The sequence below is a fragment of the Marmota marmota genome, unplaced genomic scaffold, assembly GCF_001458135.2.
Source record: "Marmota marmota marmota unplaced genomic scaffold, marMar, whole genome shotgun sequence".
In the NCBI taxonomy this organism is placed as follows: domain Eukaryota; kingdom Metazoa; phylum Chordata; class Mammalia; order Rodentia; family Sciuridae; genus Marmota; species Marmota marmota.
This window is the reverse complement of record NW_026000185.1, coordinates 13,992,967-14,017,662: the sequence shown is the minus strand read 5'-3', so window position 1 is coordinate 14,017,662 and position 24,696 is coordinate 13,992,967. Positions and strand designations below refer to the sequence as shown.

The 24,696-nt window shown below is 48.2% G+C and overlaps 2 protein-coding genes across 2 annotated transcripts in view; one reads left to right on the top strand and one right to left on the bottom strand.

The window, feature by feature from the left end:
- The window catches only part of Acsm5 (acyl-CoA synthetase medium chain family member 5), a 21,645-nt gene extending 6,106 nt beyond the window's left edge, over positions 1 to 15,539 (bottom strand). The window contains exons 1-9 of the mRNA XM_048790071.1: positions 15,385 to 15,539; positions 12,974 to 13,196; positions 10,364 to 10,574; positions 8,595 to 8,802; positions 7,021 to 7,164; positions 4,645 to 4,835; positions 2,674 to 2,966; positions 1,573 to 1,653; positions 1,349 to 1,450 (exon numbers count right to left, since the gene is read on the bottom strand). Coding sequence (XP_048646028.1) covers positions 1,349 to 1,450; positions 1,573 to 1,653; positions 2,674 to 2,966; positions 4,645 to 4,835; positions 7,021 to 7,164; positions 8,595 to 8,802; positions 10,364 to 10,574; positions 12,974 to 13,177 — 1,434 coding nt within the window. The 5' untranslated portion in view covers positions 13,178 to 13,196; positions 15,385 to 15,539. The remainder of the gene's footprint in view (positions 1 to 1,348; positions 1,451 to 1,572; positions 1,654 to 2,673; positions 2,967 to 4,644; positions 4,836 to 7,020; positions 7,165 to 8,594; positions 8,803 to 10,363; positions 10,575 to 12,973; positions 13,197 to 15,384) is intronic.
- A 1,875-nt stretch (positions 15,540 to 17,414) lies between these two features.
- Positions 17,415 to 24,696, top strand: part of Pdilt (protein disulfide isomerase like, testis expressed) — a 36,208-nt gene continuing 28,926 nt past the window's right edge. Inside the window, exons 1-3 of the mRNA XM_048790070.1 lie at positions 17,415 to 17,479; positions 19,255 to 19,333; positions 21,450 to 21,795. Of these exons, the coding sequence (XP_048646027.1) occupies positions 17,415 to 17,479; positions 19,255 to 19,333; positions 21,450 to 21,795 (490 nt within the window). The remainder of the gene's footprint in view (positions 17,480 to 19,254; positions 19,334 to 21,449; positions 21,796 to 24,696) is intronic.

The following is a 24,696-nucleotide window of genomic DNA, read 5'->3' as shown; positions in this document are numbered from 1 at the left end:
GGGGGGGGGGGGGTGCCTTTGGGGTTTACATTTTGTCCCTAGTGAGTGGACCTCTCTGTGATTCCTGCCTGCCGTGTCCTGAACCGCGTTCTCCCACCACATTCTTCTCCATGATGTTCTGCTTCACGTTGGGCCCAGAGCCATGGAGTCGGCTGATCATGGACTGAACCTCTGAAACCACGAGCCAAAATAAACTTTTCCTTCTTTAAGATTTTTTCGTATTTTAGTCACAGTGACCAAAAAGACTGACTATTTTAGCAGTGGTTCTTAACCTTGGCCACACATTTGAATCCCCTGGGAAGTTGACCCACAGCATCCAAAATTTTGACTTAATTAGTCTGAGGTAGGACACAATCATCAGTAATAGCTGAATCTTCCCAGGTTTTTTTTTTTGTTGTTGTTTTGTTTTATTTGTTTGTTTTTTTTAATGCACAGCCAGGTTTGAGAGTTTCATGTTAAAGAATTAGGAGAAAAATCCATCATAAATGTTGGGAGTTGCCTCGGCTCCAAAGACTAACTTCCCCATCCCCCAAGAAGAGCCATCCAATGGTGAGTTCTGCTGGCTCACATGATCCTTACCCACCAATCAGACTAGCCCTGCTGGCTCACATGATCCTTACCTACCAATCAGACTAGCCCTGCTGACTCACATGATCCTTACCCACCAATCAGACTAGCCCTGCTGGCTCACATGATCCTTACCTACCAATCAGACTAGCCCTGCTGGCTCACATGATCCTTACCCACCAATCAGACTAGCCCTGCTGGCTCACATGATCCTTACCCACCAATCAGAAAGCACCCCAGCCAACTGTCAAACTGTTAAACCATTAAACTGTCATAACTGTCAAACCGCCCCCGGCTCTATAAATATGCAGAGCTGTTCCTCAATAAATGGGCACCAAGCCTTGATCGTTCTTTCAATAAATATCAGCCAAAGTGGGTATAAAGAAAAGTTAGCTACTAGTTTATTTCAGAAACTGGATCTGAAATCCCAGGACCTGAAACCTTAGCAGCAAACCACAAGGAGAACCCCCAAAACTCAGCTCTGAAACAAAATTGCAGTTTCACCTTTGGTAAGTTCTTTCCCTCCCTGGAACTTGAATTTTCTCATCCTTAAAATGAGGCCACCTGCGTGTCACTTTCAAACGCTGAAACCCACGACCTGTGTGTACAACCTGCATGTCACTTCTCTGAGTCACTTTCCATATCAGTAACAGGATCTCGTTGACAACAGGAGCAACCTACTCCCTATGACGACCTCAAGGGTTAAAACTATTTATAAAATGTGCTGCACAAGGCTGGGCACGCAGTCACTGCTGAGAGAGTGGCCGTCCCTGTCTCTTACCAGATAGCAGTTGAAGAAACAGAAGGGCCGGGTGGGTCTGACGCGCACAGCGATATTCCCCTCTTCTCCTGGGGACAGGATGTGGCCCTCGTCATCCACAATCTGGTGGAGAGATCACAGGGTGGTGTCTGGGCACCCGCACAGCCAGGCCGCCCGCCAGCCCAGCCTGTGCCCAGCGGGTCCATGCATCCTGCTCCTCACCCACTGTGACCAAGATGGCCTACCTGCACGTCGTAAGGTGGGGAGGCTTTCCCCATAGACCCAGCCTTGATAGTGGAGCCTCTCGGATTGGCACAGATTACAACCTGGAAGGAACCAGAGCCCATAAGGAGCCTCAACCTCACTCCCTTTCTCCTTCTTCACTTTTCTCTCTCACTTCTCTCCTTTCCTTTTTTCCTTCCGTTATGGTTTGGATAGAAGGTGTCCCCCACCCCCCGAGCCCCTGTCCTAATGCAGGAATCTTCGGAGGTGAAATGACTGGATCGTGAGAACTGGAACCTAGTCAGCCCACCCTCGTTTGCATGGACTGTCTGGATGGTGACTGTAGGCAGGTGGGTCCCTGGGGGTGTGCCCCAGAAGGGCGCATCTTCCCTGTACCCCTTTCTCCTTTCCTTCTCTTGCTTCCTGGCTGCTATGAAGGACGCAGCTTTCCTCCATATCACCTGTCCACCATGATGTTCTGCTTCACCTTGGGTCCAGAGCAATGGGTTTGGCCAACCATGGACTGAACCTTTTAAACCATGAGCCAAAATAAACTTTTCCTCCTCTAGGTTGTTCTCGTTGGGTGTTTTGGTCACAGAGTTGCAAAGCTGACAACCACACCTTTCTCCTTCCTCACTCCTATCCCCTCTTCTTCCTTTCCCTTCACCTCCCCTTCCTTCCTTCCTTCTGTCTTCTTTCCACGGGGACATTCATTTATGGAGCTCTCGAATGGGCACATCAAGAACTTAATGTATAACTAAGCTGAAGGATTCCATTGATCTTCACATCTCTGCCCTGAGGACTATAGAAGTTGCCTCTTAGGATTTGGGGCTCTCCCCAAAACACATGTAGGCTGTTCCCATGGGGACAGACAACACCCTTGGCCAGGAGAGCTGGCTTACTGGTCATGGAGTAGTTGTGAAGTTACCTCTAAACCCAAAGGTTCTAGCTGATGGAGTTTTGCTAGCAGTGTTTCTGCCCTGGGGACAGGGCTGTCCTGACAGGTATCAGAGAAAGGACAGACAGAAAGGCAGGAGGAGCTATGGAGCCAGGGATCTTGTCCACTGGACTGAGAGCTCAGATGGTGGTGAACTGGGGCGGGGACCTGGCCGCACAGCACTCACTGTTTCGGACTGCCCATAGCCTTCGTAAAGCTCCAGGCCCGTCTGGTTCTTCCACTTCTCCCTCACATCAGGGTTGAGGGCCTCTCCTCCAGTCAAACAGTGCCTCAGGCTGTGAAACTGGTACCTTTCACAAGTGAGAAGACAGGTGGCCTGGGTCAGAACCCCCACTTCCACCCACAACACCTGCCAGCAGTGTGGCCCAGTCCATACCCCGCCCCAAGCACTAGGGAGTAAACGTCCCTGCTTTAGAATCTTCCCCAGGGACCCCACCCTCTGGCTTTCCAAGCATGTTCCTCAGGGACAGATAATTTTTTTAAAAAATTCATTCTTAACTGAGTTTGAAAAAAAAAAAAACAGAACCTACTAATTTGGGCATCACATGAGTGAGTTTCAGGTAAATTTGCCAGAATAATTTAGCTAGAAACAAACTGATGGATAATAAAGTGATTGACAGAATTATTGGATTGAAAAAGATAAAACAATTAAAATTGAGAAGATAAAAAGTGGTTCTCTGAGAATCTCCAATGGTTCAAAAATTTCTAAAGATATTAAGTTGGAAAGCAACCTCTCAGCTCAGCAAATTTTCTGAAGTGTTAAAAAAAATCAGTGATTGCAAATATACTTTTTAATCATTTTCCCCCCCTTTGGATCAAATTGGATGGATTGAGTTACTTAGTATAACTAAGCACTAAATACTGAGTACTTAGAGTTATCACAGTGCTTGTGGTGATTAGTACCATTTGACCAAATTCCTTTTGAACAAATTACTCAGAACCTGTTTTCAGCTAAAATCATAATGTGGTGCTGTCCAGTAGATGGATAAATGGAATGAATTCTTACATTTCATACTTTGAGANTATATATATATATATATATATATATATATATATATATATATATTTGAATATATACATATAATATTAATAATAATAATGCTAAGAGCTTTGTGGTACCTCATTGACATCTTGGCTACAGCCTCAGGAGAGCTGCTGCTCTGGAACCACTTAGTTAAGCTACTTCCAGATTCTTGACTTTAGAAACCATGAGAGAACGAATGTTTCTGTTTTAAGCTTATAAATTTGGGGTTGATTTACTACATAGCAAAAGATAATGAGTACGCTATGATAGGGCTGGAGGCAATGGAAGGAGAAGACACACGTATTGTCTGATCAAGTCCTACGTAAATAATGATGCGGATGAGTTTGATTGATAATAATAACTAACATGTGTAAAGCATGTACTATGTTCCTGGAATCACTTTATTCTTATGAACACTTGATATAACTATGTTATCCCTTTCTGTGCTTCAGATGGGGAGACTGAGACTTAAGGAGTCTAGGTGAGTTTCCTAAGGCCACGCTGCTAGCTAAGAGAAGGCGTAAGATGACAGTCCAGGTCTGACCAATGGCACAGTGTGTGCCATTAGTCACCACGTGATACAGCTTGCATCCATGCAGAGTATGGGCAGATGGGTCTTCTGATGTTTTAGGGAATGTCAGTTAGGATGTGGAGAACAGAAGAAAGCAGTCCTATTTCTTCACTGGGAGGATCAATTCTCCCTCCCTATGAGAAGACCCTTGGAGGCTGGGCAGGAGTCCTCAGGTCTACAGTTGGGCAAAGACACCCAATGAGCAGTAGGGACAGCAGCATATGGAATTGAGAAGCAGACTTTGATTTTACCCAAGATTTTGACTAATAACTAGGGTCTCAACAGGATGATAAAAAAGAAGATGGTAGAGAGAGAGAAGCAACCCAGGCAGAAAAAGATAAGATATGCAAAGGTCTAGAGAGATGCTCTTATTTATATATAGGGATCTAGACTGAGCATAACCAGTGATTGAAGACAGCCAGGTGGTGAGGAACCGGACCTCAGGAGGTCCTGGGAGACTTCCTGGTTAACATCAGCAGGAAGGAAGCCTATGGTCACCGGTTGGTGCGTTTTCTCCTGCAACCTTGAAATCGACACCACACTCACCTTGTTTACACCAAAGACATAAAAGTCTCTTACATTTAGGATGACTTTGGCGTTAACCCGAGGCAGTTCGTGCGCAAAAATACAAGATCCATTAGACCAAGCAGAGAAGAGAGTCCAGGCTGCCTTCACCCAACCAGTGTCAGTGGTGTTCCAGAAGATGTCTGATTCGGTCAAGGCCACCCACTGCCTGTCAAACACAGGGACAATCAGCACCCCCAGCAATGCCTCTGACTTTACAAAGGATTACATGACCCAGATCTCCTTATTTGGAGCCCTGATCAATCAGATCTGCACAAGTCCACTATTATCTCAACAAACATTCATTGAGCGTCTTTTATCTACCTATGATCTAGGCTAGTGGTACAGAGTTAAAATGACAGGTCTCTCTCTTCTCAATGTACCTAACTCTTTGCTGATCTCATCCAATCTCTTTTTCATCGACTTTAGACATGCTGATCCAAATGCCTCCTCAACATCTCCACTTTTAACTAATTATGGAGATGCATAATGCGCCTCTCAAGTTTCCAGTGCTGAAAATTGACTCCGGGTTTTCCTCCCACGGGCAGGCTCATTCCAACATCTTCTCCATTTCATTGATTGCCATACAACTCAGCGTTATCCTTGACCCTTGTCTCTCTCACTCCACGTTGAAACAGTCAGCAAATCTCCCTATATCTATATTCAGAACACACTGGGAATCTTCTCTGTTCTCACCCTGTGGCTACGGCTCCCCTGGACGATCAGCACCCTTTCCTCTTAATGCACCAGCCCCTTCCTTGACCCTCCTGTCACCCTTTGTTCCTGGCATTTATCATCAACCCAACATAGTGAGTGAGCCTCTAGAAAAACAGCACAAAGGCATATTGTGTCACTCTTCCATTCAAAATTTTCTGTTTCTTAAAAAAAAATCAAATATAGAATTGCTCTGTGATTGAGCCATTCTGTTTCTGAGTGTGTCTCCCCCAAGAATTAAAAGCAAGGACTTGAACAGATATTTGCACACCTGTGTCCACAGCAACATTCATGACAACAAACAATGGCTCAAGTGTAGAAGTGTCCCAAGTGTCGACCAACAGATGAGCGCATCTAAAAAATGTTTCCTGTGCCCACCATGGAATATTTTTTCAGCCTTAAAAAAGTAAGGAAATTTTGACACTTGTTACAAAACGGCTGAAACTTACCATGCTAAGTGAGAGAAGCCAAGTTTCAAAACCAAAGAGCAAATATTACATAAAGGCAAATTTACATGAAGTACCTGGAGTGGTCAGATGCATACAGATGGAAAGTACAAGAACAAGAGTAGGCTCCTAATTGGAGTAAGTTATACTCCATGTGTGTATGATATGTCTGAGGCCAGAGGCTCATAAATTCAAGGTCAGCCTCAGCAACTTAGCGAGGCCCTAAGCAACTCAGGGAGGATACCCTGTCTCTAAATAAAATACAGAAAAGGGTTGGAGATGGGGCTCAGTGGTTAAGCACCCCTGGGTTCAATCCCCAGTACAAAAAATAAAAAAATTAAATTAAAAAAAACCCACACTCTACTGTCATGTATATCTGGGAGGCTGGGGAGATGGAAGAGGGCAGTTATTGCCTGCTAAGTGGAGGTTCTGTTTTGAAATCTATTTTAAAAATTATAGATGGTAGTGATGGTTGTAAAAAAAAATGTGAGTATGGTAACGATATTCAATGATACACTTAAAATGTTTAAAGTGCTAACTTTGGCTAGCAGAAAGGATTTTGAATGTTTTCATTATAAATAAATGATAAGCGTCTGAGGATGTGGATAGGTTTACCATGACTTGAACATTCCACAACATATTTGTGTACGGAAATGTCACATGGTACATAGGTACGATTCTATGTATTGGCTAAAATTATTTTTTTAATAATGGTAAATTTTATATCATACATATTTTGCCACACTTTAAAATAAAACCCTCCAGTGGCTTTTCACATTACTCAGAATAAAGTCCAAACACCCTAGGACCCTACCTGATTTGCACTATCATTGCTTCTTTCCCTTTTCTCTTTCTCTCTCTCTTTCTTTCTCCTTCCTTCCTTCTTTCTTTCTTTCGGAACCTCGGAGTGCTTCACCACTGAGGCACATCCCAGCCCTTTTAAAAAATATATTTTATTTAGACACAGGGTCTTGCTGAGTTGCTGAGAGCCTTGCTAAGTTGCTGAGGCTGGCTTTGAACTCGCGGTCCTCCTGCCTCAGCCTCCAGAGTTGCTGGGATTACAGGCCTGTGCCACCGCACCCCTCTTTTCTCATTGCTTTCTGACCTCAGTTCCTGCCGCTCTCTCCTTCACACACCCCTGCTCACTCACCCACGCTCTGCTCTTGCACCCCCTAGACAAGCCGTGCCCAGTACCTTCCACTGGCCACAAAGCCCAGCCCATAGCTGCTCTGGGAGTGCTCAACCATCTTGGGGTTCCCGGTAGTTCCACTGGTGAAGTAGATGGCCAGGGCATCTCGACTCTTGGTCTGCACACACGTGTGCTCTGCAGATGCCTCTCTGGAAAATGTAAAAACGTGGGGTGAAACTCCCAAGAGTGGACATAGGGAACAGTGACCATATTTCTTTACCATTTCAATAAATACATGTGAGGTGCTGCTTCAAGAGAGTGGCAGCTCGGGCTATCCACAGCCACCTCCTCTCATGATGACCCTTTTGCAGACAAGGAAACTGGGGCCCGACATGATTAAGTGGCTCACTCAAAGAGCCCCCTGTTCTTGGAGCATGGAGTGAGAGGTTGGCATATCCATGTGCCTAATTCAGCACTTTTAGGCATGACCCCATCCCCACCTCAATTCCTAAGGACTTAGAGCTACTTCTAAAGGTTTCCCCAAACTTGGGGGTTGGAGATTTGGTTAATCTCCAAGGTTTTGTGATTTGGAGAATCAACTAATTTGTGGTTCATGGTTCTCAACCCTGGCTGCACCTTGGAATCCCCAGGTAAGTTTTTTAAAAGAAATACCATTACCTGGGCCCCCCCTTGGACAGATGAAATCAGAATCTCAATGCTTTTTAAGCTCCTCAGGAAATTCTACTAACAACTACAATTGAGAACCACTGGTCTGGGCCAAGCTGGCAATGTATCACAATCACATGGGCTGATTTAAAAAAAAATACAGGTTCCATGAGCTCTGGCTCATACATGTCTGGTTAAATATGTCAGCTATGGGACCTTTGGATCCATATTTTAAACAAAACCCAGGGAAATCTGGTCTGATGAACATTTGTGACTTGATAGTTCCAGTCTCTGAGGGCCCCCTTTTGGATGCTGGCCTCTAATCTGGATAGTCTCAAATTCCCAGAGAGGCTTCTACCAAGTCCTTACTTCAGGGGAGATGTGACTGTGGCTCCATCCCAACACTTATTTAACTATTTTTTAGCATCTTGGATTGGTCACTTCACTTTTGCAAATCTTTTTTCCTCACCTGTAAAATTGTGTGACATTGCAACTCTAAGGTATTTTTCAAGATTATTCATTACTGAGTTCTGAGCACCAAATACAAAGCTTGTCACAAAATAGATGTTCATTAAACCTTTCCCTGCACAAAGGAATGGAAGTGACTGCTTACCTAGTACAGTGCCTAGCATACACTAAGCACATGCACTTATTTTATTATCGGCCACCTGCTGTGTACCGAATGCATGGCATAGGTCAGCTCCTCCACACTGATAGCTCCAATAACTACTGCCAACAGTGTACAAAAAACAAGGCATAGGAAAGCTAGTGACACATTCATTACTGACTGAGGGAGTGACTGGAACATTCAGATGGTCTCAAGGATTCTATCTCAGACCATCTGGCTTCCAAGGTGAATGTCGCTCTCTGAGCCACTTTGTGTGCAGTCGGCAATGCCTTCTGTGGTCTCTTGTTGGCTAAAGGGGAAATGCCTTCTTTGTCAATGTCATTGTCCAAGGGAGCCTCGACTCACCGCAGGAGTTCCCTGAAGTTCATCCAGCCTGGGCGACCGCTGTCCGACACCAGGAGCTTGACCCGGAGGGAGGGGCAGTCAGCACTGATGGCGTCCACCTGCGGAGCCAGGGCGTCACTGGTGATAATGGACTTGGCCCTGGATGTCTGCAGCCGGTACTTGAGGTCCTTCTCCGTCAGCTGGGAGACGCCAGGAATCATGACAACACCTGACATCACACACAGAGAGAGGACGTTGGCTCAACATCAGGGAAGACCCCGTGTGTGGAACCAGAGATGGTCACAGGAAGGAGAGGACTGGGGCGCCCGAGCTGGAAGAGGGGCCGGTAACGAGGTAAAGAAATCCAAAAATGCTCCTGGGGAGCTTGATGTATCTTATTTAATTCTCAGAACCTTGGGAAGTGCATGCTATTTGATACCTATTTTGTAGATTAAAAAAAAAAAAACCCTAAGTTTTAGAACTGTATGCCTTAAATAAATTAAATAACTTGCCCAAGAGCACCTAGCTAATAGGTTGTAAAGCTGGAGTTCAAAGCCAAGCAGCCGTAAATCTTAGAGTCCACGATCTTGATTGCATTGTATTTCCTGAGAGCGCACCGAGTTTGGGGTTTTCTGTGCTTTTAATTGAAGTACCTCAATGCATCCTTCTGTTGGGCGTGGGTTACTTGCTGGTGTAAGGGAGGGACGAGGTGGGGGTTCCCGGACCCCTCATATGGCTTCAACCAAAGTTGATTCCATCCTCTCCCAAGGGGAAGAGGAGAGGAAGCAGAAACCAGGCATCAATTTTAACCAGGCTCAGAATGTCCATGGTCAACATTTCCTGGAGCCCAACACTCTGATTTCACACAGGAGAGGAATCGGATCCTAAAAGATCTGTCCCCTGGCCGCATCCAGTTATTGAGGGCAGAAGCGAGAGGAAGGGGCCAGTCACAAGCAGCACGAGAGCCCCACCAGGGTCCTTGTCCTTTGCGGGGTTTAGAGCCCAGCATGACAACTTGGAGCTAACCAGTGGGATTCCTCAGTCCACCTCCACGTGTTAGTTTTTTCCAGTAGCAGTCTGTCCCACCTAGGGTTGTGGTGGTGGTGCTTTGGGGAAGAGAGGTGACAAAAGAGTATAAGGAGAAAATGGGTGTAACCTGCACAGGACATCAGCTTGGGTGTCTTCTAAAGAGTTGGAGAGGATGTCAGACTTGACGTGGTAACATGGTGTGTGGTTTCCTTGTTCTTTTTAACAATTTGCCATTTATTTACTTGGTGCTGGGGCTCGAATCCAGAGCCTGGCACGTGCTAAGCATACCTTCTACACCACGCTGTACCCACGGGCTATGCCCATTTATTTTTTCTTGCCTTTTTTTTTCCCCATATTTTTTTTATTGGTTCATTATAGTTATACATAATGGTGGGATTTGTTGTGATTTGGGGTTATTTTATTTGGACCCCAAATAGAAGGATGACTATATACAATTGGAGGAACAGGAAATTTAGGTAACCAAAAAAATAATAATAACAACCCAAAGGGAAATTTCGATCATGCCAACCACTTGACCCCATGACTGGCACATAGCAGTTGCTTAAGAAAAGCATAGAGGCTCCTTATACTTTGGCCCATATGAAAGGACCTGCTTTTATGTATTGCTTTGGGGTCTTGCCCTTGGCTGCAGTCAAGTTGGTGATGGTTGGGCAGACAGAATGCCACACGGCACTCAGGATGCCCGGGGCCTCTGGCGGATAGCGTCAGCCCTAACTGGAACCCCAGCCCTGCCCACTGACCTGTCCGCATGCAAGCCACACTGGCCAGCCACCACTCTGGAAGCCGTGGGAGCACCAGCATCATTCTGTCCCCGGGCTGCAAGCCACACGTGCTCGCCAGGATGTTGGCTGCCTTCCTGGACCGATGTCCCAGCTCCTCAAAGCTCCACTTGACCTCTGCGCCTTTACCATCCACCCACCAGAATGCAGGATTCGGGGGCCGGTGCCCAGCCTAGACGGTGGTGCAGGAAGAGGAAAAAGTAGAAGTGCTTCATTGAGAATTTTTTAAAATTCATTTTACTTTTTACTATAGTTAAGACATTCAATATATTTATAAGGCTCAGAAATCAAGGTGATACAGAAAGACACTTATGGAGAAGGTTTGTTCCCTTCCTCGGGCCTCTCTAACCTGTTCCCCACTCCACCTCCCTTTCACTAATAAAACCAGTTTTATTGGTTTCTTCCATATCTTTCTAGTGTTTCTTTAGGCAATCATTAGTATATCTTTTCCCCAAACCATTTTTTTTTGTTGTTGTTCTGGGATTGAACCCAGGAGTGCTTACACACTGAGCCACATCCCCAAACTTTTTAACATTTTTTTAAAAAAGAATTAGAGACAGCATCTCGCTGAGTTGCTTAGGGCCTCATTAAGTGGCTAAGGCTGGCTTTGAACTCGTGATTCTCCTGCCTCAGTCTCTGGAGCCACTTGGACCCACACCATCTTCTTAATGCAAAAGATAGCATTATAGTTCACACTGTCCTATATATTCCTCTTTTTGAAATTGAAATATTGTTCATCTACCAATAAAATCATCAAAGTTCACAATTCTTCGGCTTTTAGTATATTCTGCAAGGTTGCAGAACCATCAACACTATCTAATCTCAAAATATGTTCATTATCCTAAATAGAAACAGTGTACAAATTAGCAACTCTACCTTGGCCTTCACCTCTTGTTTGCTCAATAACCTCAAGGTCAGCCTGAGGTGAGGGCTTATGGTTTTTTTAGGTCTTTCTTGAGCATGTGCAAAGTCCTGGGAGCGTACAGAGTTCTACTTGGGAGGTCGCTTCTGAGATTCCCAGGAACATATTGGAGATTTTCAAAGCTCCTAGGGATATGTCATTCCCTACCTTCTCATTTTTGGCTTTTGGTTTGTCTGTTGTTTGCCCCGACTGGAATCCACCCCATCATGTAACCACAAAGTTAAAACACTTGCCTGTACTTGTTTTTGACCAATGGACTCCAGGGAAAAGTTTTTTTCTGATTGGTCGAGCTCTGAGTCAGGTCAAATACAAATAACCTTGAAAATGAGGTTTTTCCAAAAGAACCACCAGACTGTTCGAATAATGATAATTCTTTGGGAATGAATTTTGGAAAAGGCCCCAGCTCCATTCTGCTTCCTCTCTGGCTTCCAGGAGGCCTGGGAATAAGGGTATGGTTTGACAAGGTGACCATGTCACTGTCAAGTGGGGGCTTGGACTCAGGACGGGGAGAAGGCCACATGGCTTGCCATTCTTGCTGATTTGGCCAGTCCTTGGATGCACACCCCCTGGTTGCTGTAGTGTCTGGTTGGTTTCTGGAGTCTGAGGAAGTTGATTCTCACAATTTCTCTGACTCTTGTTGCTTTTATGAAGCAGAGAGTTTTTGGAAGGTCCTTATTCCCCCATTTTGCTGACTTAATCCTGCTTGTTTGTTTTTTGGATCATCAGAAGGCCTCTAAGGACATCTCCTGCCCCCCAGCATGACAAAAAGAGCTGAGACTTTGTAGGCAGAAATGGAGCCTCAGGGCTGCGATTTTCACATTGATTCCTGATTCAACTCTCACAGGAACTCTTAGTGCCATATAAGGGGTAACTCTCATTTTACAGGTGAGAAAACTGAGACCTAGAGAGCTTAGGCAGCGTGTCCAAGGTCTCACTTCCAGTGAGCCACGTCCACCTGACTGCAAAGCCAGCCTTTAATCTTGTCCCCTCATTCACCTCCCTGGACTTCACCGTATTCACCAGCAGTACTTACCGTGTCTGTTCCCGCTGCTGTGGACCTCATTGATTCTTTAAACAAGGTTATCTTAAAATGAACACCGGTACGTTTCTTTGACATAAAAATTTCTATTCCTTTATCCGTGGAATGTTTTATTTTAACATAAATACAACACAGAAAGGAAGCGTAGGCAGAGAGACGCAGGAGGAAATCAGGGTTATCTCACTCAGTTCTGTGTATCTGCTAGGATCTGCGAAAAGCGTTGACCTTCGAACTCCTCTTTCTCTTTATTTAGAAGGGAGTGAATGAGAGTGAGAGAAACATTGAAGACAGAATAGCAATAAGACGAAAACTTCCTCTTTCCCTTGATGACAGTTATTGGAAGGGAACAAGAGAGGGCGTAACTGTCTCCTGGTATGAGTTGGACTCAGAAATATGACACACCTCCAGGATTATGCAAGGGTATTTATAGCTGGTAACACTTAATCATGATTATTTTCCCTAAGGCTTAAAAGCTAACAATTTAAATTTTAGGATCTGTAAAGTTCCGAGGTCGAAATTTCCAAATCAACCCGATAGTCTCAGGTCTCATTGGGGTGGTGGGGGCAGCCTCAGATACCCTCAAGGGGCCCCAGGACAGGATGGGATTCACCTTCTCCAGCTGACTCCACACATCCAGCACGTCATGGGCAAAGTTGAAGTACTCGGGCACCGGCTGCCTCCCCAGACTGATGGCTTCCCATGTGCCCACGATCTTCTGAGGGGCAGGGAGAGGTGACAGGTGCCCATGAGATCCGCAGAATCTCCGGGAGCTCTTGAGCACCTGGAGGACCCTGCATCTCAGCCACAGCCTCATGTCGTCTGTAGCCTCTTGCCTGTCACCAAAGAGAGGAGAGAGGTCATCATCTGAATCCTGGGTTGGGGGCTTGGGAGAACCCTGTGGCCATCCCTGAGGGTGACTGCTGCTCGTACTGGACACAGTGTTGGTCTCCAGGCTCAGTTCAGCTATGTGACGTTGGTCATTTTCCTTCTCTGAATCTGAGGCCCACCCCTCCCTCCTCTCTCACCTCTCATTTCTTGTGGGTCTTTGTGGGCCTGAGGTCCTTAACTCCAAGCCCACTTCTCAAAGCCAAGTCTAAAAGGAATCCCTCTCATGTCCTTTATTTTGTTGTTGTAGTAAAAAAAATCTCAAAATACATTGTTAACTGACACATAGTAATTCAACACATTGGTGGGGTACAGTGTTACATTTCGATGAATGGATACAACGGGTAGTGATCAGATTAGGGTGACTGGCATAGTCATTACCTAGATAGGCATCATTCCTTTGTGTTGGAGCATTCTCAATCCACTCTGTTAATTATTCCCTCTAATACCCTTTGACCAATCCTGAACTGGCCTGGCCCAGCCAAAGAAAGTTCTCTGGCAGCAGAAACAGGTGACATTTATCATAGTGTCTTCTTAAACCAGGTATATGGAAAATATTATCATTTCCATATGGAATCAGTGTGAAAGCAAATGATTAAAGAGATAAGGTGATGCTGTGAATCTGAATTATTCCCCAGGGGCTCCTGTGTTGTGGGCTTGGTTCCCAATGCGGCAATGTTCAAAGGTGGAGCTTTGGGGAGTGATCGATCATGAGGGCTCTGCCATCAGTGGGGGATTCACAGCTGAGTGGATTATCAGGAGGTGGTGGAGACTGCAGGAGATGGCACCCGGTTGGAGGAAGGCGGTCACTGGGGTCATGCCCAAGCAGGGTATATCTTGTATATCCCAGGCCCTTTCTCTCTTTCTCTCCCTCCATCCTCACTTCCTGGCGGCCATGAGCTGAGCAGCCTTGCCCTCCTGCCATGATGCTCTGCCTTACCCTGGGCCCAGATACCATGGAGCCAGCCAACCATGAACCCAAACCTCTGAAACCATGAGCCCAAATAAATTTTTCCTCCTTAAAGTTGTTTTCCTCAGTTATTCTGTCTCAGCAATGAAAATCTAATGAACAGAGGTATTTTGCCTTTTCTTGTACTAAATCCCTGAAATGCAATATGCATTTCTCCCCTAGCAAGCACATCCCAATTTGGACAGGCTACACTTTGAGTACCCAAGAGTCACAGGTGGGCAGTGACACGGTACTGCGCAGAGCTGTTTTGGTGTCCTGCTACTGAAAGGATGGCCTCTGGACCAGCTCCACCATCTGGGCACTTGTGAAACTGCAGAGCCTCAGTCTCCACCCCACACCTGTGGAACTGGAATCCGCAGGTCAGCTGGATCCCCAGATGTATTGAGTGCTCGTCAAAGTTCTAGAAGCTGTGGCCTAGGGGCTGTGTCCCCCGTTTCAGTTCTCCCTGCCAAGTTCCTCTTGGTAATAATAACTGAATATGGCAATAACAACAATTACAATACTTCACAACAACCAGGAAATCCAACCGCACTACCATGCATCGAAGGCTCACTGTGTTCCAAGCACATTGAAAATGCTTTATAAATATTATTTCATTAAAACACTATGATACCTCTATGATGTAAATATCATTTTCTCCATTTTACAGATAAAGAAAAAGAGGCACATAAAGAAAATAAAGAAAAGGCAGAAGTAACTTTTCACCTCACCTCTCAGCCTCCCGGCCTCCCAGCCTCCCAGCCTCCCAGGCTCAGCTGTGGCCACTAATTCTGGGCCTGAGACCCTGGAGATTCTCTCCCTTCCCCTCCTAATGGCTCCTAAATTCTGTCCCAAGCCTGTGTCTTGGCTTTACACCCCTGGATTTCCTAGATTTAATTTTTTTTTTTTGTACCAGAGATTGAACCCCAGGGTGCTTAACCACCGAGCCACATCTCCGGCCCTTTTTAATATTTTATTTAGAGACAGGGTCTCCATGAGTTGTTTTAGGACCTCACTAAGCTGCTGAGGCTGGCTCTGGACTCAGCCTCCCGGAGCCGCTGAGATTACAGGCGTGCACCACCGCTCCCGGCTGGATTTCCTATTTCTTCACAGCTGATGATTAGAATCCCCAGCCTCCCTCTGTGGTTTCCTAAGGCCATTCCATGGAGGATTTCTCACCCGGTTACCTTGTTCTTGGACCCAGGAAATGCAGATGGCGCCTGTGTTCTGCTCTTGCTAAAGGGTAGACCTGAGAGCCCTTAGCAATTCCTTTTTCAAGCAAGTTGCTGACTCAAACTCTCACAGGGAACTTTGGCCCCAGAGGGAGCCAAGAGAGGGCAGGTCCTGGAGCCAGCTGGTCAGGACACTGGGTCCCTGCCAGGCAGCACTCCAAGTTCCCTCCAGCGTGGACGCCTGCCTACTGTTAAATGTTCCCTGAGGACTTAGTTTGCCAGCTAATCCAAAAGGACAAGGAGGACATTGTTCTGTTGAAACAGAAAGGACACAGTAGTGGGGTTGACAGGAGCCAGGCCTCGCCCACTTTCTGCTCATGACCCTCCTGTCCACAGGGGAAGTCACCGAGGGGTGGCCCCGGATTAGCAGGGGTTGCACGTGAACACACAGTGGCCGCCGGGGTCACGTGGGACATCTCTGAGGTGATGCAATTGTTCTCAATCTGGTGACACAGCAACACAGCTCTATAAATTCACTAAAAATAATGACGGTGACAGTACCGACTGTACTACACCAAGTAAGCCACCCACAGGCTACCTCATCCCACGTCACTTCCTGCCAGCTTTCCTCTTCTCGTCTTCTTGCTCTTTCTGCTCCAGCCACACTGGCCCTGCTGTCCCCTGAGGATCTGGCTGAGGGCTGGGACACCTTCTCTGAGGACAGCAGCAGCCACTGTGGCCCTGACTTGTCGGGTTTCCCAGGACCTGTTGCCGGGAACTCCTGCCAGCCCAGGGTGCACTCCTGTGCCACTGCGGGGCTCGCTGTGTGTGCCCCCGCCACCTCCCCGAGACCAGCTCCCCCCACCACCACCCCCGACACCTCCTACCCTGAATTCCCTGCTTGGCTTTTCTCCTTGGCCCTGATGGCTTCCTAATGTTCCATATTTTTTTAATTTATTCACTTTGTTTTTTCCTCCATGTGCACATGCTAGGGTGTGAGCTCCATGAGGACATATATTTTGGGTCCTTGGCACTACCATGTCCCCAGCACTTAGAACAGTACCTGCCATAATGGGAGAGTTCAATAAATATTTGTCAGGTCCAATGAAGAGGGGTTGATATTTACTCATGGTTCTCTATCTGAAATGCATCGTGCGGAGACATTCTGTGCGTAACAATTGAGAACTGAGCCCACATCCCGATGGAAGAGGAGCCCTGGGCGTGTTTAGCCCTTTCTGTAATCACGTCCCCCCAACCCTGGGGGCTCTGTCTTCCTGCTGGTTGGGTCAGAGTGACCTACTTCCAGGTGAGCAGCTCCTCTCTTGGCAGGCTTGGCCACCGTGTCCTCTACTAAGTCCCGGGTGACACTCTTATCTCTGAATTTCCAGCCATATCTAGATTTACAGTCTCCGCTCTGGAGTGGATGGATGGATTGGCTGTTCTTCAAGCAATCGGATCTCAGTGTCGCCACTGTCCACCGACACTCGATGGCAGGAGCACGGCAGAGGCCAAAGCCTGCAAATTGTGACCACAACAATGACGATGTTAGTAATAGTAACAGCCTTTCACTGATTCACTCAACAAACATTTATCTGCCACCTGTAACTTGGTAGGCAACGGGAATGACCTGGAACTTAGAAAGTGATGGATACCATGAAAGAAATTTGGAAAGAGGACAGGGAGTCCCTGAGAGCTGGGACTAAACGCTACACTGTTCCCACTAAATTCAGGGCCCGTCTAAGCCACCCCCAGCAGCCAATGCAAGTTTTGTTTCTGGCGCCCACGTGGACTCTGACCCCGGGGGTCCGTGGGCAAGGCCTCTCAGCAGGGACTGCGGGGTAGGGGGTCCCTGTGACTCAACAATGGGCCGCTCTTCTCCAGGGTTACCCTGGGCCTCTAGAACCCCAGAGCTTAGAACCCGCTGCCGAGGCTGCCCTGGCCCCAGTGTGCTCAGGGAGGCCTGCGTTTCTGCCCCTGGATTTCCTGCTCCAAACTCGAGGGGAAGCCAGGAGCCGGCTCTGAAGGCCACCACCTCCCAGAGGACCATGGGGTTTGCAGCCCCAGCTCAGCTTGGCCCCAGCAGCCCTGAGAGAATCACAGCTTCCCTCAGGTATGAGCCACAGTGGTGAAAATGGCAAACGGAGGCAGGGCCTCCCACGGCAGCCTCCCCTCTGCCAAGGTCATCAATTCAAGATGGCTACACAGTTGGGTCAATTAGGGGGCTTAAAAAAAAAAGACACCCAGACCTGTTAAACTAGAAGCTGCTGGTTTGGGGTAAAACTCCCCAAGAGATTCTAATGTGCAGTCCTAGGTGAGAACCAAGGAAATGGGTCATGGGGTGTGTTGCAAGAATTAAATTAGGTGATTCACTCATTCATTCATTCATTCATTCATTCAACAAACGTCCATTGAGCTTTCAAATCGGCTTCAGGAACTCAGCTAGGAGATGCAGGAGCAGCTATGAATAATTGCATTTAAGTTAAATTTAAAAAAAAAATAAGGTGAACTCAGTCAATAACACAAAACAGGAAGCGATCACTTGTGATACAGCAGAACATGCTAGAAGCAGGGGTGGGTGAGACCCAGTGGCCGGGAGGACCCCTCCGCTGAGCTGGTATTTCAGCTGGGACCTGAAGGACCAGGAAAGGCTAAAGATGTGGAATGAGGATGTTGTAGACAGAGGCGAAGGTCCAGGGGCAGGGAGGGGAGGAGACCCGGTGCCACAGCCAGTGAGGGGACAGTGCTGAGCCACATGAGGTCACCTGGGGACAGTCCAGAGCCCCGTGGGACTGACAGGCTGCAAGACAGGGCTTGGGCGGTGTGTGCTGGCAAGGCCTGCAGCCTGTTAGTGAGCACAGAACTGATCTAATCCGTTTAAAGTGGGAATCTCTAATGGCTGCACAGGGGGAGGGTAAGGGGAAGACGGAGAGTCGAAGCGGAGAGACCAGCAGGGGGACAGCAGCACCATCCAGACAGGACAAGACATGATGGTGGCCGGGGACACGGGGGTCTCTCTGGAATGCCGAGGGACAGGATGGAGTTTGGGCTTGGCACTCTGTCTGCCTGGCAACTGGCCACTTAATGAGCTATTCTCATTAAGAGTGGCGCACGCCTGTCATCCCAGTGGCTGGGGAGGCTGAGGCAGGAGGATCGTGAGTTTAAAGCCAGCCTCAGCAACAGTGAGGCCCTAAGCAACTCAGTGAGACCCTGTCGCTAAATAAAATGTAAAATAGGGCTGGGGATGTGGCTCAGTGGTCGAGAGCCCCTGAGTTCAATCCCTGGTAGCCTGCCCCCCAAAATAGTTTCCCCTCATGCCATTTCCCTTATTGGGAGGTGACATTGGAGCCGAGCTTGGGGTTTGTACAGCTAGGCAGTGCCTAGGGACCAGGGGGTCACAGAGGGGTCACGGGGATGCCAGGCTCAGGAGCAGGTGCAGGATAATAGGGTCCACAGCCCTGAGAACAAAGGGGCAGGCACAGAGGTGACAGAGGGCACACTGGAGGACCAAGCCGGAATAGGGTCCAGGGTGTGAGGGGACCTCTGAGATGATACGGAGCCAAGCCTGGGCTTGGGAGGGTCTCGAGAGGGAGAGCAAGAGGGGCGAGGAGAGAGGAAGTGAAGGAGTCCCCCTGTCCCACTCCTGGGAATGCAAACAGGTCACGTCTTTGCTTCAGCCAGAGGACACCTTGGGCACGACGCTTTCCATGGTCACCGCGTTGAAAATGTCGGGGTCCCCTTTCCCCACAGCTTAACATCGCCCCTTATCTACACCCCCTCCGCCCTTACCAGGGTCCGATACACCGTCTCTCTACCCGTTCATCTCCCGCGCCGCGGACCAGGGCTAGAAGGTCTGTTTGGCTCACTGTGGTGTCCCCTGTCACCTAGACAGGCATCACGATCTCCAAAACATTTGGTGAAGCAACAAACAAATGATGAGTACGTGAGGCAGAGGGAGGTGCCCAAGGTAGCAGGAAACCTGGCACCTTCCCCGGGAAGGGGCAGAATCCCCAGGGAACTGTCAGCAGCCCTTGAGGGGAGAGTGTGAGGGTGAGCCCCCCCCCACCCCCGTCCCCTACTCCTGCTCAGATGCTCAGCCACCCCCTGAGCTGAGCTGGCTCTGCAGCCACCCTCAGGTCACCAACTCAAGCTCCTCTTTCCTCCAGAGAGTGTCCTTCAGACCCCTCAGAGAGGCTGTCACAACCCCTTGGCACTTTTCCAAATGGCCCCCTCCAGCCGGGCCAGGCTTCTGGGTTCCAAGGAATAAGGAGGGGGATGGTCAGTGTCAGGCCTGGGAAACTTCTAGGTGGTTTACTCAACTAAGGAAGCATCATTCTATCCATTTTCTGCAGAATGGAAGATGAACACCGACACTCTAGTGCCTCGGTGGGCTCCTGCCTCCGTGTAGGCAAAGACGGGGGGAAGGGCACTTCTCCAGAAAGCGACAGGCTCAATGAACAAACAAGCCAGGAAGTAAATTAGTTCTAAAAACCAAAGACCTGCCAGGGCTCATAAGTGGCATGCCGCCTGGTGGGTCCTGGGGCATGGCAGATCACGGGTGACCCTCCGACCTGGTCAGCAGTACTGAGCCTTTTGGCTGAGACATGGGACTTGAATCCTGGGCACCACTCAGTATTCCAGAAAACCAGGCTGCCCACCTGCCCTTCTCCCTCACCTCGGCTCTCTGTCTTGGTTGATTTCCTTGGATCCTGTGGCTGGCAAACTAAAGCACGGTGCCACAGAATTACCCAGAAGAGGCTTTAGAGATGTGATCATCGGTGACAGTACATGGATCTCATTTGGATCCAAATTCAAACAGAATTTTATAAAGCGATCAGGGTAATTTGCATACTGATGGGATAGTTGATAATATGAAGATGTGATATTTTGTGAAGTCCGATCATGGTATCCTGGTCATGTGATCTTTAAAAAAAAAAAGCCTTATCATGTAGGGATTCTTAGTGAAATATTTATGGGTGAAATGTACAGTGCCTGAGACTGGTTTCTAAATAATCTAGGACAGAGTGTTGACGGGGCTATAATTGATATGATGGATTGAGGCAGTAGCTGAAGTTGAAGGATGGGTACCTTGGGGACAGAGCGTACCATTCTCTCTATTTTTGTGTGGGTTCCAAATCTCCCAAGTAAAAACTGAAACAAAATGGCAAACACAGAATCATCTTGGGAAACTTTGAAATATCTAGGTATTTGCGGTCTTACCCTGAGCAATTCTGAATGCAGTTGATCTTGGGTGAGATGAAGCAGCTAAAATCCCCCAGGGGATTTTAATATATTACCAGAGTTAAAAAACGAGAACTAAGCACCCCAAATACGTGTAGTCTGATTCCATTTATGCTTAAAAAATGTGCATTCAAAGTGTGTCCAAATAGGTATTTTCAATGTCTGTCAAGATTCACTCCAAGTTACCTACAGCTTTCCCAGTGGTGGAATTATGAAAGAGATATTTTTTTTGGGGGGGGGTCCCAGGGATTGTATTCAGGGGCACTCGACCACTACACCACATCCCCAGCCCTATTTTGCATTTTATTTAGAAACAGGTTCTCACTGAGTTGCTTAGCACCTCACTTTCGCTGAGGCTGGCTTTGAACTGGCGATCCTCCTGCCTCAGCCTCCCGAGCTGCTGGGATGACAGGTGTGCACCCCTGTGCCTGACGTGGAAGAGATTTTTATTTTCCACTTGACATATTATTGTGTTGTTTGGAACATTTACAAGTGTGAACTTTGAAAACAAAATACTTACACTTGAGAATATTTCAAAAACCAAATGGAGGTTTCCTGCAAGGTAAACCGTCACAGGGGCATCCAAGCAGGAGCCGGAGGAGCAGGATGCGTGGGGCGTGGTTGGCAGAGAGGATGCTGGGAGGCGGTTTGGGGATTGAGCCAGTCATCTCTGAGGTCCTGGGGCTCTGGAATGGGCACCATCTCTGCAGAGTTTTCACCTGGTGGCCGGGAGGCTTGTGGGTTCCAGTGGCTGCTCTGACTGGCGCCCAGCGGCTCTGAGCTTCCCCGTGCTGTCCCCCACCCCGGGACTGGAGTTATCCTAATACCTGGCCTTTGTCCAGGGCTGCTGCCAAGCTGTGGCGTTGCTAGAAGGCAGGCACCTGCTCAGGGCCCATTTCCCCTGGGCGGAGGGGGGGCAGGAGTGGGGACTGGTGCGGGGCCGGCCTCCTGTGTGGACAAGGGCTCTCTCCCTCTCTCCCTGCAGGACGGCCTTGGGGCTCCTCTACCTGCTGCTGCTGGCCTCTTGTGCATCCCCCGGCCACAGCCTGTCAGAGGAGTACACCAGAGTCTCCAGGTTCAACTTCTCCCCACCCCTGCGCATCCCAGAGGAGCACAACCTGCTGGTCCTGAGCACCGTCAGCCTGCCCGTGATGCTGAACCAGACCCGCTTCCTCTTGGTGCTCTTCCGTGAGTCCCCCCCCCCCCGCCCCAGGGTGATGGGAGATGAGTGGGTGGTGCCTGCCTGCCTGCTTCTGGGCGTGGGCAAGGGGGCAGAGTTTTATATACCACAAAATGCCTACGGACACACAATTTATGTCTTCCAAAAGTTACCTGGGTGCATCATGCCCAATTTCCAGATGTGGACACTGAGGTCCAGGCGGATTAAGCAAATCACCAGATACCATGCTGACACTTCAGTCGGAATTTATATGGGACTCCCGTGTCCCACCCAAGGCAAGGAGCCAGGTTTCGCCTGCAGATGCCTTTACTGTCTCCTGAGCCTCAGTTTCCTCCTCTGTGAAGTTGGCATGAATGTCATGACCTCGCTGGATGACTGGGAAGACTGAATCAGAAGGGTTAAATTCCAGAACCCATCCAGAGAGAACCAACCACTGTAGTTGTGCCCAGGCTCTTGAGAAAGGGTTCCCTGGCCTTCACCTCTGCCATCCGAGCTGGGCACACAGGTCTCTGCTCTTTGGAGTGTTTTCTTCCCCTCACAGACATTTCAGGGGACAGAATGGGCACCGGGCTGCACCTGGGGACAGAGTGTGAGGGATTTTCATAACAGTTTTCACAGCGTGAGGGGTCACTGCATGCAGCCGGGTCCTAAGCCCCTCATGAAATGTGAAGTCATTTGATGCTTGCGGTCCAGGGTCAGGGGTGCTATCCCCCACTTTTTAAATAAAAATATTTTTTATTAGTTCTAATCAGTTATCCAGGACAGTAGAAAGCTCTTCGATTCATCGTACACAAATGGAGCAGAATTTTTCACTTCCCTGGTTGTTCACGCAATCGTACATCTAATGATGTCCGCCGTCTCATTCCACCATCTTTCCTATCCCCAGGACCCCCTCTTCTCCCCTCTCCTTTGCCCCATCCAAAGTTCCTCCACTCATCCCATGCCCCTCCCATTAGGGATTAGCATCCACTTATCAGAGAAAACATGTTTTTTTGGGAGGATTGGCTTATTTTGCTTATCATGATGTTCTCCAACTCCATCCATTTACCTGCAAATGCCATGATTTTATTCTGTTTTACTGTTGAGTAATATTCCATTGTGTATATACACAACAGTTTCTTGATCCACTCATCTATTGAAGGGCATCTAAGTTGCTTCCATAGTTTAGCAATTGTGAATGGTCCTACTATAAACATTGAAGTGGATGCGCCACTGAACATCAAGATGCCTATAGGATTCACCTAATTTTTTTTTTAATAGCTGAGAACACAGATGCTCAGAGAGTCCAAGTGATTTACCCAAGGTCACACAGTTCAAATGGGGACTGTAGAATCCATGGTATACCATTTTCCGCATGGAAGGATCTGGAGAATACAGAAAGGAGGTGTGAACACGGAGTCAGCCTCTGTCCTGCCTTCAGAGCTGCTTCTGGAAATGGCTGGCTCTGTGTCAGCCCTCAGGGTGTGCTCCCAGGGCTTGCCAGGCCTGACCAGCACCCAGGCTCCCTGGATGAGCAGGACTTGGCTGCGACACAACCAACAACCTAACAACCTGTGACTCCCGGGTTTCCTGAGGCTGGGTTGAGAGAGTGTGCTGGCCCAGGGGGAGGGAGCTTGAGATGCTGGCTTCTGTTGTCACGACCACTGTAGTTTCCCCGTCCGGACAGGGTTAGCCACTCCTCCTCTGCAGGTAGCTGTGGTGCCAAAGCGGGTGAGTCTGCCGTCACTCGCCCCAAGTGGCACTCAAAGCAGGTGCAGTGATTGATTGTGCTGTTCTTCACCCTGACACTCAGGCCTGCTCAGTGCCCGGCTCTAGGGATGGTCTTTGCAAGGGCCCCAGAGATAAAAGCTCTTGGTTTCTGCTGTCAAGGACTTTCCTATTTAAGCCAGGAATGTTGCAAGACACAGACTTTTTAATGCACGTCATTAACTAGTCCAAACTGTACTCTTTGGTGCCCCAGGGTGGAGAAGCACTGGTTAGGCTTGTGGTCAGGTGGCCTCCCAGCCTCAGCAGCTGAGCAGCCTTCTCTGGCTTGGATCCTGCTCCCTGTTGTGCAGAGGATTCCTGAGCTAAAGCACAGGCATCTTGAAACTTGGGGTTTGCTTTGACATAAGAGAAATCCTGTTTGGCTTCCCAGTGAGGCCCCAGGACAGTCTTTGGTGGGAACAGGGCAGCAGGCCTCACACGGTCACTCACACAGCACTTGAGTTTATGATCCCTGTTAGAAATTCTGGTCTTCCAAAGCTCCTTCCTCTTTCCTTGTCTCTTATTTGATGCATTGTCTCTGAGCGATGTCACTCCTAGGAGGAGTAGGGGGATGTGACAGTTATCAATAGCTCAGTTTTCTTGAGTCCCAGGTCTTCCCCAGCAGCCACTTCAAGGCAACACGAGTCCTGTTCTCTTTGTGTTCTTAAGACTGACAGTTCCCGGAAGGAATGTTTGATGGACTCATGTTTGCCTCCACCCAATAGGGAGCATACGCTTTGTATCAATCCCTTTAAATAGTTCTAAGCCTTGGACATCCCTCCACCTCAGGCTGTTAGTGGTTGTCTTCAACATAAGAGCAAGATGCATGCCTGATCTTACTTCAAACCTACTGAGCAAAACCTGGAAGGAGAGGTTCAATCTGGGCCTCTGCCTTTAGACAGGAGGGCAGGTACTTCCACTTTGCCGGATGGCTCCTCCATCCAGTTCTGCCCATCCCTCATCCACACCAGGACTTGGGCCATAGCTCTTGTTGCTTCTGAGAAGAGTCAAGAACCCTGCAGCTCCAATATGCATGCTGTGGAATTGTAATTTGTTTGCACAGCTCAAATATCCAAACCATCTTCTCCTTTTGGCTGGGGCCCTAATCTCTTGAGTTCTGAACCCTCAACGTGAGTGTAGACAGGTGTAGAGCCAGCCCAGCA